Below are 14,979 nucleotides of genomic sequence, written 5' to 3' on the forward strand. Positions count from 1 at the left end.
GACTGTGTGTGGGGCAGATCTCTGGACACCCCCTAAATCACCACCATTTTACTCAGCCATTTGCTGTGAAATCTCGACCTCAGAGGACAGACCCTCCTGACCACGCTGGCCGTGCCCGGAGTCTCCTGTGCTCTGCTTCCCACCCAGCTCCTAGCTCCCTCCCTCTGACCCCAGCCCAGTTCCTGGGTCACTCTGACCTAAGGCTCAGGTCTCTGGGGGAAGCCAACTGCCAGAGGATACCTGGAGGGTGAGGGAGGAAGGGAGGTCAGAGCATCCTCATAGCAAAGCCTGGTCACCCTCTATACAAGTTTTAGTTTGTTTTACAATGTGTAGATCTCCTTAAACTTTTCTGATGTTAAAACTAAAATATATATATTATAATTAAAGCTAACGTTTCAAAAACAAATAAAGTTCAGTGTATTCCCATCTTCCATTACATCTACCACCATAAATGACTTATTTTAACAGTTTGGTGTTTATCCTTACAGATTTTTTTTTTTTTTTTTTTTTTTTTTTTTTTGCGGTACGCGGGCCTCTCACTGTTACGGCCTCTCCTGTTGCGGAGCACAGGCTCCGGACGCGCAGGCTCGGCGGCCATGGCTCACGGTCCCAGCCGCTCCGCGGCATGTGGGATCCTCCCGGACCAGGGCACGAACCCGCGTCCCCTGCATCGGCAGGCGGACTCTCAACCACTGCGCCACCAGGGAAGCCCCTTCCAGATATTTCTGTCCTTATGTAAACACATTTTATTTTTATGTTGTCCTACATGTTCATATTGTCCTATAATTGACTTTATTTCATCTGAAAACTCATCACAGACACTTTTCAGGACAGTGCGTGTAGCTCCTCCTTATCCTTGCTGGGTGCCCAGTATTTCATCATAGGAACGTGCCATAACTGCTCTGTGAATCAATCCCCCATTAACGACCTGTACGTTCTGCCGTATTTTGTTGTAATAAATCTTATAGCAATGAATAGTCTTATACATACATCCCTCTGTGTCAATTTCTTCTTAGAAAGGTATTTGGGGTCTAACATCATGCGTTTGTAATGGGTTTTCATATGCAGTGAGGTGCTCTTATTGCCTTCACTTCATGCATGGCTGGATGGGCTGACGTACACCATTCCACGTGCTTCTCGTATACTCCTCTCTGCGAACTGTGCACCTGTGCATCCCACACAAGGCTCAGGTGCGCAGCTGGAGTGTGTCTGTTCCTGAATCTCTTTATTCCGGTTGAATTTGTTACTGTAATTGTGTAATTTATTTAAGTGGTATATAAACCAAAGAAGCATGAGAGGGAAAAGAAAATGTTGTTGAAAAAAATAGATATTTAAGTTATATTTTCCAACTCCCAACTTGAACTAAAAAAAACCTTTTAATAACTAACCATTTACCCTAATTGTATTAGATTCAGTGGCTTCAACTGACTCATAAACTTCATTGACCATAGGACCATGTTTGCTGAGTTATATCCACTCTTAATTTGCCTTGCCAGTATTGTGTCTGAAGAAACATCCCATAGCTGTTTGGTTTGTTTGTAAATTGGGTTATCTTTTCTCCTTAGAAATACCTAAGAACCAGACATGTCTTATCTAGGGTATCCAGTGTAATCTGCCTTGATGAAAGAGGATTTTTAGCCCTTCTTTTCATGTCATTGTAAGCTCTAGTAATGCTGACAAAGACACTGCACTCAACCTCATAAAAGAGAAACTTTCTATGCAGAAATTCCAGATTTTCTATTTGAAAATCACAACTGTTGCTTTTGAAAGTGAGAGAATGTCTATATACAAACATCCGGCCACTTCCTAACCTAATATAACATTAGAAATGGTTTTACAGCCCCTCCAAAATTTACAGGCCCTCTATGTGACTATTGTAGGTACTTAATAAGTATTTGTTGGACGTGTGGATACACAGGGAAACACATTTCTACGGGACTGGCTGTACAGGGATCTCTGATTAAGTCTGAATGAATTAAGTCATACTGAATTCATTCAACAAATATTTGTTAAGTGTCCACTGTATACTTCCCAGTTTCTCATAACTGCTGGGGCCACAGCTAGCCACAGTCAGTCGAACTGCTCCAAGATGCTTGTCATCTAGCTAGAGACTTCAGGCCACTGGGAAATGCAGAAATTCATTTAACGCAACAGACCAAGCACTCTGTGAAATGCTCTGACCATGTGTGTACCTGGCCAGTGAAGCAGGCTAGTGCAAGGCAAAAAAGGGATTTCATTTCTTCTCATGAAATCCATGAGTTCTGTACATCTTCTCAAGGCCTTCCCGTATCATTAAAGTATCAATTTTACTTACACTGTGTGACATTAGACAAAGCCCTGCAGAGACCGCCAGACATCTCACTGCTGTGTTTTCTCTTCTAGGACATCAACGAGTGTATCCTTGAAAACTATCCTGAGTGTTCCAACCCCAGGTTGTTTTACATCATTCCGTACTTTTGTGGACAGCATCCCAGATGCAGGTAAGGACCGAAACAGGCTCATGACATGCTCACTTGGACAACAATGACGGGAAACCCACCAACTGGCACTGCGTGGGCGTCTTCTGCGTCCCCAGTCTCTCTAACTTCTGGAATTCAGTTACTATTTACTGTTAATCTTTCAAGATGGCATTTGAGATTCTGAATGTCCTGTAAATAAAGAAATGAACAAATCAAGGTCTGGCAGAGGCCTTGGGAACCACCCGTAAAGCTGTGTAACTGAAATGCCAGCCAAACTCTTCTTCACCTTTGACGTACACCTGTCACTCCCCAGCCCATGAGATAGTGAAGCCCAGGGGGTGCGCCCAACCTGCTCCTCTAGTGTCTGTGCTGCACCCACAGCTGTCCTTGCCAGTGTGGTGTGTCTGATTGGGTCTGAAACACTAGATGCTCGCACCCAAAATTCCAGAGTGTCTCTCTCCTGAGGCATGCTTAGTAGAAAGAGAAGAAATTACTTTCTAGTGATCCCTCCTCAACCTTACTTGGTTGCAAGACCTTCTTTAGAAAGTGACTTATTCAGATAGTAAGGGCCCTCAGTGTGGTCCACCCACCTCCTGCATCTGCATCCCTGGGGTACTTGTTAGGAACCCTCACCTGATCACAGTCTCTGAGGTGAGGCCCAGGCATCTGTGACCACCTCCCAGGTGATTCTGGTCTAGCTACACTTGAAATTCGTTGTACTAGACAAATGTGTGGCCTCCAGGAGAAATGGTGGTAACGATGAATATTATCTTTGCTCGGTGGAAAATAAACCCTGCTGCCAGAAGCGGCACTTTCCCCGAAAGGAGACATTGATTAGAAGGTCGTTGTGTTCCTTAAGAGACTGGGGGTTGGGGGGGACACGGCTGTTTCCAAGTTGCAGCTCACTCGTACTTTTTGCTTACACTGTGACTGCTGCTTCGTTATTATGTGTGGTGTTATTATTGACGTTTTGCCGAGTTAACCAATTGGTTTACGGTCAGAATTCTGGGGCCAGAAGTGTCAGTTTTCTGCTTCATTATAAACTCCTGAGCTCAGGAGGCCTCCCTCACCCACCCTGGCCCCTGTAGTAAATGCCTTCTGCTTCACGGTCAGGGCTTCAGATCCTGGGAAGGTTTGGGGCCAGTTGACTCGCTTTCTGTCAAAATGAGGATATTTATTCCAAGAAACAAGATTCTAACTCCTTAAAGTACTTTTAAAATTATATATTTCCCAATCTTGGGGCGAGGACTTCTGATGCCTTATCTCGTGATGATTTTCAAAATGCTTTCAAAATGTCACCTTGTTCCACCTTGATGACAACTATTTGAGCTAAGTAAGGATTATTAAAAATTTTCAAAAAAGAATCCTGGCTTGCCCAAATTCCCCCAGACAGTCAACGCCAGCCAGGCGTTACATTCATATCAGTGTTGTTGGCTCACAGATCTGCCTTACAAATAAGATGAGGCTGTTTTCCTTCTGTAATTGAAGGGAAAAAAAAAAAGTTTGTTTTTAAATTCCTCAAAAGAATAAGATGATTAGTGGTCATGACCTGACACCTATTTTGATTTCTACAGAAATCAAAATCAGTAAGTTTCATATTTCAAAACTTCTAACTTTATGGGTTCGGTTTGGTCCTCCTATTAAAAGGCCATTCTAATCAGCGTTTATTGAGACCTAGCTGCCTGGGCCCATTTTCTCTTAACAGACGTTTAGGTGGGGCTCGCTGGGCCCTGGAGAAAGTGGGATTTGGACGTATGTGACTGGGGATGGGTGGGAGAAGGGAGAAGCTTCCAGCACGTTGTTGCTGCAATGCGAAGACCAATCTTTGATTTCAAAATCATTTTTATATCCATAAAGGGAGCCTGGTGAGTGGGCCCTTGAAAGAGCAAAGCTGAACGTGAATGAAAACTTCCTGCTTGTGGGGATTCTGGAAGAGTTGGAAGATGTGCTGCTTCTACTGGAAAGATTTTTACCTCATTACTTCAAGGGTGTGCTCAGTATCTACAAAGACCCAGGTAACTCTGTCTGTAAGCAAGTGCTTCTCTGTTTTGAGGCTTACTCACCTTGAAAAGGACTCAGGAAAGAAAGGCGTGAAATCATCTCTTCTGTTAGTGAAGGGGAGCTCCCCTGGCTTCAAAGCAAGGTTAGAACCACGAGATTTAGATACCGAAACCTTGAGCTTCAGGCCCAAACATAAACTCGCCGTGTTTTAAAGGCTAGATGCTTCCATTTCTCCCTCTGGAAAGTGAGATGGGCAGCATTCCCGTGGGCCGTGTCCTGGTGCTGGGGTGAACCAGTGAACAGGCAGGTGTGTGTTGGAGCCCTGGGGGAGTGTGATGAGGTAACTCTGGCCCTACTTCCATTTGACAAAAGCAAATCCTGGCGCATAGAGTCCATAAAGCAGCACATTGAGAATGCAATTATGATTTTGCTCTAATAGATGGAGTGGTGTCCAAACAAGAAGGAGAATGCAGCAAAGCGATTATAAGGGTTGCCCATAGTGTCACTGTAAAATCATTACTTTCAGAAGTCCATCATTTGTTTTTCTCAACTTTGTTTGTTTCTTTCCTGTTCTTCATCTACTGCTGCCTCAACAATACCTCTTCACTAATCCGTTTATGGTTTTGTTTTGTTGTCGGGAAATGGAAGGTATTATTCTGCTTTGTAGAAATGAGGCACAGAGGAAGGGCTTCCCAAACGAAGCCTCTGCCTCACGTGCCACGCAGCCAGGCAGGGACCTCGTACCACACCTGCATCACTGACAGGTGCTGATGCCCCGGTGAACTGGTTCTGCCTACAGGAGCCCTGACTTTGGTTCCATCGGGTGGCCCTACCACTACCAGGGACTCGCTGGGGGATGGTGACTTTGCCTCGGTCTCCCAACACTCTTATTCAGAGGCAAACTCGCATGTACTTACATGACCATGGACCTCAAGGTGTGTCTCCGCAGCAAGAAGTGTGGTTGGAATAGCTAGAAGCATAACAAACTCTAAATTGTCGTTTTTTGAAATAGGGCCTTCCTTTGCTCTTTCAACTCTGGGCAATTTAAAGAGTTCTCCTGGGACCAGTTTTTAGCTCTGTAGGACAAAGTAAACTCTGGTCTTTGTGCAAGGAGGAGTCTCACCCTAAGTCAGGCTCCTTTGAAGAAAAGGTTTACGTTATTCATTGTTATTTCCCTTCTTCGGCTTTATCTTGTTGTATAGTGTGTGGGAGTGTGGGGGTGTGAGATGTACAGTATGAGATAAAAGGCTGACTGGGTCTTGGAGACACATAGCTGTCAGATAAGAACACACTCTTATCCCAGCACTTGGGAAGAGTATGGGTGAGGCCACACCACGCACTTCATCCATCCTGGGATCTGGGATTGACGCCATTCACAGGATGTCACAGCCCAGCACACCAAGGGTCAACATCAGAAGTGTAGGTCTGATAACTTAGAAGAGGACATTTTAATCTTTGTTCTTCTTAAATACAAATAAACCACAAACAAAAATCTTAGCCCCAAGGGCTCACTTACCTACTGTTGTCAGGATGTATCATCTTCACTTCCCAACTGTTTTCCTCATTTAAATACCTGACTTCTCAGGAATTGTAGGCCTTCGTCCCATGATCTAGAAGCCCATTAATTAAAGTAGAACATATTTTTGAAGATTGAGTGACTGTTAGCTCTTTTGTCTTTAGCTGTGATCTTTCCACCTGTAAAGATTTTTCTCCCCTTTGAGTTTGGCATAGCAATATATGAAATACTTCTGAGGCTGCTGCCCCAGGGAGAACGCAGGCCAGCCAACACATTACCAGTTCACACAGTCCAGCTATACTAGTGGTTAAAACAGCGAGACGCGTCTACACTGCCTGGGCTCCCACCCTCCGGGTGCACTTCCACACACACACACGCACACACACACCCTCACCGCCCCCTCCCCCCACCACCGCAAGGGGGTCTTCAGGACTCTGGCCCAGGACTCAACAACTGTTCTAATTTAGTTCCTGAGTGGAACTGGTGTTAAATATTTTGCATATCACTCCAGTGTAATGGTCTCCGCTGCCACACGGCACGTAGACAACAAAGTGAACATTTGAGTGATTCTGCAGTAACTTCCCCTGTGTTCTGTGGTCTCTCAGGCACCTTCTGTGAGATTTCTCTATGGTAACCTTGAAGGCAAGTAGCTCCACAGTTGCTCTGTCCCAAAGAGTTTCCTCATCCCCTGAAGCAGGGGACAGGAGCTGAGCATCCTCGCCTGGCCAGCTTTCTGGTATATTTTAGCCTCTGCAAAGACTAAGCCCCTGTATTGTTTCCTCATGGCCACAGATCAGTGAGCTGGTATCAAATAGGTTAAAGGAAGAGAAGCAGCAGGTCACTTCGTCGTTCACACCAGAGCCTCATCACCTGTGCATTTTCAATCTACACTCACAGATAATGGCCCACTAAAATCCTTGCTCTTGCCCTTTATACAAGAATTTTATAACTGAGTAGACTAGAGGACAGAGGGAAGAAACACTAAAATCTGAGACCTTTAAATATTTGTAGATTAAACTGACCATGGAGCTGGATTAAGAGGCAAACATTCCACTGGCCATTTTTCTTTGGTGCTCATCCTGTTATTTTAAAAATGCAGGTGTGTGCGGATTTCAGTCATCCCCTTCCAGCAAGACGAAAAGTATTTAGACCAGTCTCACTGCTGAAGAAAAAACACTAATAACAATAACCGGGGAGCTGGTAAAAATAACGTCCGCTAGTCAAATGGGTTGTCACTTATTCTAGATTGGAAGGATAGTCATTAATTCTTTCCAATCAGTACTGTGGGTTCCAATAACCCACCATTTAGAGAAGTTAATAACTTCGCTAAATAATAGGTCAACTGTTTGTGCTCCCTCACCCCATTTGTTGCCTGTAAGAAGGTATATGCTGGTGAGTAAGCTTGTCTCCCACCAAAAATATTTGAGAAACTTAGTCTTCATAAATTTTTTGAAATTTAGTCATTTTATATTAATGTTTGCATTCTGTGGAGACCCAGTTAGTGTATCTCAGAAGAAGTTGAAGATAGTAAGTACTCGAGATGAAATAAGAATGAAAGTTGTAGCCTGGTGGATAACCAGGAGAACACACTCTGGTGTTTCCCACCAGCCCAAGGGCAGTTGCTAATGTTGAGGCCAGTACCTTGGAGTGAGGGCTCAGTAAACTCCGCCCAACCTGGGTATGAGTTTGAATTGGGGGAACCAAGGCCGAAACAGATTTACTGGGTAAGAGTGACCTCACTTCTTCAACTTATGCGGTCTCATTTTTTATTGATTAATCTCGATTACATTTGCTCATTACTTAACTTTCAAAAACGAGAAGCTTGGAGCCGGCCCAAAGAATTGGAGAGACAGCTCCATGGTCATCCACCGAAATGTGAACCAAAGGGCTACAACTTAAGAGTTTCTGAGCCACAAGCGTTAACGTGTTCATGAATGCTTTTCCCCCTTAGCTCTTAAAAAGGGACATGCTTTCTTAGTCATAGTTTCTTTAGGAGCTAAAATCACCGTGGTGTTAAAGACCACAATAAATAAGAAAATTAATTAAAGACAGAGAATAAGTGAATATCTGTGATAGGAAAAGTCCTTATATCAGCGTCTCCCATATCCGCCCCTGACTTGGTGAGTAACCCAGCTGTTCCAGTTCAGCAGTGCCACTTAGCATCCAGATATGGAACAATAGGACCTGATATTTTAACCCTCCTACGTGAGGACTATGTGAGGACTTGAAAGCTAATCCTTTTCCCTTGCATTTTAAATACTTTCCAATCCTTTTCCCTTGTATTCTAAATACTTTCCGTGACTAGCATTACATTAGTATTCATTTTCAACTTGTTTCCGTTACAAATGTAAACACTGGAACCTCAGTAGAGAATTTACAAGACTTTTGTGGGCTGTCTTGAGAATCTGGCCACCAACTATACTACAAAGGAAAAATGTCTAATTCCAAACAAAATGACTTCCGTGCTAACTTTGAGGATTTAAGTTCATTCATAAATTGGGTGCTTTGTTTTTTTTTAAAAAAAAATGCTTATACTTAAATATTTTTTATTAACAACAATGATAAATAAAGTACAAATTTAAATATCTTTTTCCTAGGCATGAATGATAATTAGACTCCTATTAAGGGTATAGCAGTGTACTCTTGGAGTTCATTTGCATTGCAGTATTCAAATCTGAGGATATTTACATAGAAAATTAAAATTGTCCTATTATTCATAAAGAAAAGTTATTATTATTATTTTTTTATGCGGTTCGCGGGCCTCTCACTGCTCCGGACGCGCAGGCTCAGTGGCCATGGCTCACGGGCCCAGCCGCTCCACGGCATGTGGGATCTTCCCGGACCGGGGCACGAACCCGTGTCCCCTGCATCAGCAGGCGGACTCTCAACCACCAGGGAAGCCACATGGGAAGCCCAAGAAAATTTGCCACCAGGGAAGCCCAAGAAAAGTTATTTTTTAAGGAAAGAACACTGAGTTGGGAGTTTGAAGAGACTCCTTGTCCTCTTTCTGCCGTGGTTCTGCCCAGAGGACCCGAGCAAATGTAGCTTTGGGTGGTTGATCGCTAAGGTCTATATTATTATGATACTAAAGTATCACATAGAAGGTTTTAAGGCTCTTGCTACCTTCTGTTGGTTAGCACAATTATACGGTGCTTCCCCCCGCCCCCCGCCCCGCAAAAACCACAGGCAGTCCCCATTGCCTTCGTAATTCCCAGGTTTAGTTATGGAGACTATCGCCACCTAGAGGACATGACGAATCCTCGCTGCAGGGTCATTCCTTCAGAATCCGTTCTTCCCTAAGCCGGGGATCCCAACACACTCTCTGGTCACACTGTCCACCCTTCTCTCTCCATACCATATGTATTTCTGTCCAGAAGACAGAATATCATAATTATTAGGGCACAGGCTCTGGAGTAGGCAGCCCGGGCATTAAAGCCCGTTCTCCACTTAACTGGATAACCAGAGGTAAGGTGTAACCCCTGTACCCCATAGCTTCCCCATCTGACAGCACATAAACAGTACTGTCTACTTCACAGTGTTGTTGTGAGAGATGAACCTGATCGAATCCATGTAAAGCCCTTAGCCCAGAGCTTAACATATGATTAAGTGTTCAATAATTAGCTATTAACCTGCCAACCACATTACAGGAGAGAGACAGGGCCATTATCTGGGAGGAACTAGGGCCTCAGCTCTCTCTGTAACTTCTACATGAAAGAAGGAAAGAGAGGAGGGGGGGGGGAAGAAGAAAAAACTGGTCACCCTTCACTTATTTCATCAGTGACAGCTGACCTGACTGTGAAATCGCATGCCTTTAGGAAATAGTATTTCTGACTTAGAAGGAGAGGAACAATTATATTCTGGCCAATACTTTATTCCTGAAACAAGCACAGGGAATAAGTTTAATGGAAATATTACTACAGTGACATGCTCAGGACTGAAAAACACACACCATGCAAGTCACTGACGGTTTTTTAAAAATCATCTATTTGTATGCCTGAACTCTTAGCAGAAATATCAGGGCGCTAAAATTTCAACCTTAAATGAAATCCACTGTTGAGATGTGACCAGGACCAGTTACCATTAACTCGAGTTGAATGTTGAATCTTTCAGCCTGTTATGCATCACGTTATTTAGTAGATATAGGATGGGTGTTCAGTGATTTAATGGCGTTTTTATTTTAACTATGACCCTAAGATTCAGTTCTTGAAAAACCTTTATTTTCCATATGCAGAATTGCATACTTCAGAGCGCTGTTAATGAATTAAACTTTGTCCAGCAGGTGGCAGTGTCTCTCCATTTTCTCAAGGAAGTGCTTGTGGTTTCCTAACAGTTTGCATCTGCTGACAGGCGTTTACAGAATGCTTGAACACAGATGTACAATTATGCCCAATATGGGGCCTGAAAATGGGATCGTATCAAAAGGATTCCAAGTACAATTGATTGCAGTAGTCCAAAGCACATTATCTGAGAGCCAGTGGGGTCGGGAATTGGGGGATAGTTTACAAATAAGCTTGCGTGGGTTAAAAATATATGTACCGTCTGCTCTGGTTTTATAAAAATCATCCATCATTCTACAACGATTGGATTAAACATGCTATTTCTCATTTTTTATTTCCATCTTCTTATTACTTTTGTGCTACAACAAAACCCAAAAACATTCTGGAACTTCGCGGGTATACAACTGATGGTTGGGAGAAATTCAGACTATTTACAGGCACCAATGAAGTTATTTAAAAACCTCAATTACCGGGCTTCCCTGGTGGCGCAGTGGTTGAGAGTCCGCCTGCCGATGCAGGGGACACGGGTTCGTGCCCTGGTCCGGGAGGATCCCACATTGCTGTGGAGCGGCTGGGCCCATGAGCTGTGGCCACTGGGCCTGCGCGTCCAGGGCCTGTGCTCCACGGTGGGAGGGGCCACAGCAGTGAGAGGCCCGCATACCGCAAAAAAAAAAAAAAAAAAAAAAAAAACAATTATCATTTATAAAAACTAGGATACCAATCTGTTATTGGTTCATGTACCATCAATATTCTCCATAATGATTTGTTTATCACCAGTCATGTCCTAGGCTCAGATTTTAGTCAGGTTGGTACTGCATTACGTGTGTGTGTGTGTGTGTGTGTGTGTGTGTACACCCATTCATGTTCAAACAACTAAACTCCTTATTACACAGCAATGGCATCTTAGTGAATAGTCTTGTATGCGAACACCAGCAACAGTTCCTAAATAATAATAATTTGCATAGCAATTTACCATTTATAAAGCACTTCCATAAGATGACCTCATTTGATTCTTACAGGAATCCTCTGAAGCTGAGGAGGACAATGAGTCTTTGTCTCATTTTCTAAATAAGAAAGCTGAGAGTCAAAGAGTAGAATAGCTTTGCCCACAGTTATCAAGTCCTAAGTGACCACAGACATTCAAGCTTCTGTCCCCAGAACCACCACAAACTCCATGAATCTATGACCCTCCGAACATCCTTCATATTTAATCACTAATACAGAGCATTAAGTGGGTACTAAGCACTCTTATGTATTGCAGTTGAAGGTAAATGCTTGAAAATAAAATCTACAGATTATCTCTATTCAACACATGGTCTGATTTTATAGTAATAACGTTCCAAAAATATTTCTCTTCTTTGAAGACTAATATCTAAATAGCAGGTATAATCTGAAAATACTAGAAAAATTCAACAAGCACTTTCAGCAAGTGTTTCCATGTCTGCAATACACTCCAGTCCTGGGCAACAGCCGTATAAAGATAAAGAAAACCATATCTGGCATGAATGCCGTCGCAAACTGGATGGGCATTTCCTACTGGAGATATTTGGGCCAGGCCTTGAAGGGTGCATCGCTCTTCACCAGGTTGACGTAGAAGGAGGCAAGTTAGGCAGAAAAAAATAACATGAGTGCAGACCTGGAGGTGTGAAGACACAGAAGTCCCAAGTCCCATACCTGGGAGGCATGAGGGGCGTCCAGCCCACCTCGGCCCTTGCCTACTGACCTTGCCTTTTTGAGCTGAGCCCCCAGTTCTTCGCAGCTCAGTGACCCTACTGCTAAGCCAGTCCACAGCCTGTTCTCTTATAAATGTTCTCTTATAAAAGTATCCGCAGCCTTAGATCTCTATGTGGTACAACCTGGAACTGAGTCACTCATACCAATCCCAGAACCAGTGGCCAAGCCACAGTTGCCAGAGGGCCATGTGTCACTCCCCCAACCGCGCTTTCCCTGCCCTCTGCAAGCCTGACCACCACCCAAGGATCCCTCACTTCCTAACAGTGTGTCAGGCTACTGCCAGGTTCCCAGGTCCCTAGAGCTGGGGTTCTTCCTCCTTGCTTTCTTTCTGTTTTTCTGCACCCAAGACCCAGCCACTCTCCAGGCCTGGCGTAACCATTGGCTCCAGTCGGTCCTGCACTGTTCCACTGGGGAGCCCACCACACCTCTCCAGATACCACCTACTGCCCTGCCTGACCCCCAGATTCCCCTCTCTGCCCACCAGCGTGGACTCCCCTTCTGTTCCCAGGCACTCACTGACTCCGGTGAGCTCGCTGTATCCCTTGATGCTGCCTCTGGTCTTCCTGGCCTCCCTCACTAGGAGCCCTTGGAATCATCTTTCCAGAAGTTTCCCCCAGTCTCCACCTCCCATTCATGCACCCTGGGAAATGGATCTCTTCTAGGTCCCAACCTCATCCTCTGGAGAACCCCAGATGCTCCCCACAGTGTGGCCAAGCATGGGCTATGCAGTTTTCTTTCTTATGATTCATTTCCCCAGACAGAAAGGTGGCTAATAATATCTGGGTGTGTGGTGGAGGTACCAGCATTCTTCTGTGTTTATAGGTGAATTTCTTCTACTTGGGAATTTATTCACTTCTACTTTGAGCAGTTTTTAGTTGAACTTGACAGTAATATGCTTTGCATTGAGTAAGAATGTTACTAAGTGTGGAATTAGTCACCACAAATTTCAATTTTTGGACTTTCCTGGTAACTCAGCAAAGCTGAAATGCTCCTAGAGCCGGGGCAAAGATTAGAGACCCGACCCCAGAGGGTGATAGTTGATCTTTTTATAAAAGACCCAGTGAGCTTACTGCTCTTTCACGCCCAAACTTCCAAGGTCTGTACCCGCCCCAGGGCCTAATGTGGTGATGTGGAAAGGGCCTCAGACAGAGAATTTCAGAACTGTCTTTGTGCCCTTGACTCACGGTCTTGCCTTGCTGACATTCTTTGCTTATAAAATGTACCCCCAGCTGGGGCGAAGTACAATCCTTACCCATTTCGCATGACTCAACATTTTACAATGGAAACTTCTATTTTTGTTCAACTAAATCTTGTTCAAATAAAAATATCATTTCCTGGGCTGTATTTTTTTAATATCTCATACATTTTTATCAACATATAATGTCCTAGCTTTTCACGTCTTGCAAATGGTGTTGGACTGTGAAAGAACACAGTGAAAAACTGCAAATATACCTGTGTACAGAACATTGCTGTTTTTAGTGGTTTCTTGCGAGCTATATTAAGCATATTCATTTCACTGTCCACAAACCCATCGAGAAATCCAACCTAATTCCCCACTGATGAGAGTAGGGAAGTTTTACTTGTTGAGTGGGAGGTTCAGATACTCTGACTGGAGAGTCTCACCTCTCCAGTTTTTACAGTATGCTTCTAAGTACTTCTGTTGCCTTGTCATAGCCAGACACTACTGGGGCTACTTTTCAAAGCACGTTTTCCTAGAATTTTACCTTCCTGTTTTTTAACTATACTTTATATATTAAAGTAGTGCATGTATATAATTAAAAATCAAATAGTACTAAAAGACATGTAGTGAAAAGCAGTCATTTCCTATTTCAACCCTCTCCATTGCAAAGTCTGGTTCTGCAGAGGCAAACACTTTCAGCACAGTTAGCTGGTTCTTCTGATAATCATCACACTAATTATAACTAGTATGCACAGGCTTGTTTTATTTTTATTGTCTTGATGTATTTATTTGAGATGTTATTTAGTTCTCTTATTCCACCACCCTTACCTCTACTTCCTCTCCTCCACCATCTTTATAGTATAGCTCTATCCATGTTTTACCTGCGTAGTCCCTGTTTCCGTTACTGTGACTGCATATGTTTGTTCGATGCTGATCCAAGTAGTACACCATCATCTTGTTTCATTTCTTGCATAACTTATTGTTTTTCTAGAATTGATTATTGCCTTGGGTTTTTTATCCGCTTAGATTTATTTATACCTATCAGAATTTTCATATGTGCCATTAGATCTGTTGTATCAATCTTACTTTTGATTTTTTTTCCATATTTTTATCAGATAAGTATACCTGCTCCCCCATCCCAGGACCACTACCCTCCTTCCCATCCAGAGCTCTAACTTCCTGCTTCCATCTGGGCTGATTACTCAGAAGCTCCCTTCGCAGCTGTCCTGCAACTTCCCTTTACCATTTTACTGAATGTATTGCATCCCTGATCTCCTGAATCCCTCAAATTCTATTTCTTGATTTCATAACTCATTTTATCCCACGATAGGCCCAAATTGCTTCCTGATAAAAGGTGCGTGGGAGGTAGTAAATTCTTTGAGTCCCTGCGTGTCTGAAAAGCTCAGTGTTCTACCATCTCACCTGATTGCCGGTTTGGCTGGGTATGGATTTCTTCATACCTGTACTTCATCTCCCACATCTTTTTCTCTGACTTTTTCCTTCTCTCTCTCTCTCTCCTGGAGTGTTCCGTTTATTCCTTTTATGAAAGTTTGCAACGCCTCAGGGTACTGAGTATTCAGTAGCTACATTTAAGCTTACAACTCGTGTTTTCCATTTCTGGGAATTTTTCTTGTTTTACTTCTTTCACGATTTTATCAGCACCATTTTCTCTGATTCATTTCTGGAATGCTGTTGGTCAGGTATTTGAATCCCTAGGTGCGTCCTCTCTATGTGCTTTGTATTTTTTTCCTCTCTTACTTTCCATTTGTTCAACTTTTTCTCTCTGGAAGAGTTCCTCCATGTGTATTCCAG

At 43.5% G+C, this 14,979-nt stretch overlaps 1 protein-coding gene across 7 annotated transcripts in view; it reads left to right on the forward strand.

Annotated features, from left to right (window-relative positions):
- UST (uronyl 2-sulfotransferase) overlaps positions 1 to 14,979 on the forward strand; it is a 378,486-nt gene that overhangs the window by 229,602 nt on the left and 133,905 nt on the right. For all 7 annotated transcript variants that reach the window (XM_073789712.1, XM_073789713.1, XM_073789715.1 and 4 more), the window contains exons 6-7: positions 2,383 to 2,480; positions 4,317 to 4,474. In XM_073789712.1, the coding sequence (XP_073645813.1) occupies positions 2,383 to 2,480; positions 4,317 to 4,474 (256 nt within the window). The remainder of the gene's footprint in view (positions 1 to 2,382; positions 2,481 to 4,316; positions 4,475 to 14,979) is intronic.

Source organism: Tursiops truncatus, chromosome 12 (genome assembly GCF_011762595.2).
Source record: "Tursiops truncatus isolate mTurTru1 chromosome 12, mTurTru1.mat.Y, whole genome shotgun sequence".
NCBI classification, from domain to species: Eukaryota; Metazoa; Chordata; class Mammalia; order Artiodactyla; family Delphinidae; genus Tursiops; species Tursiops truncatus.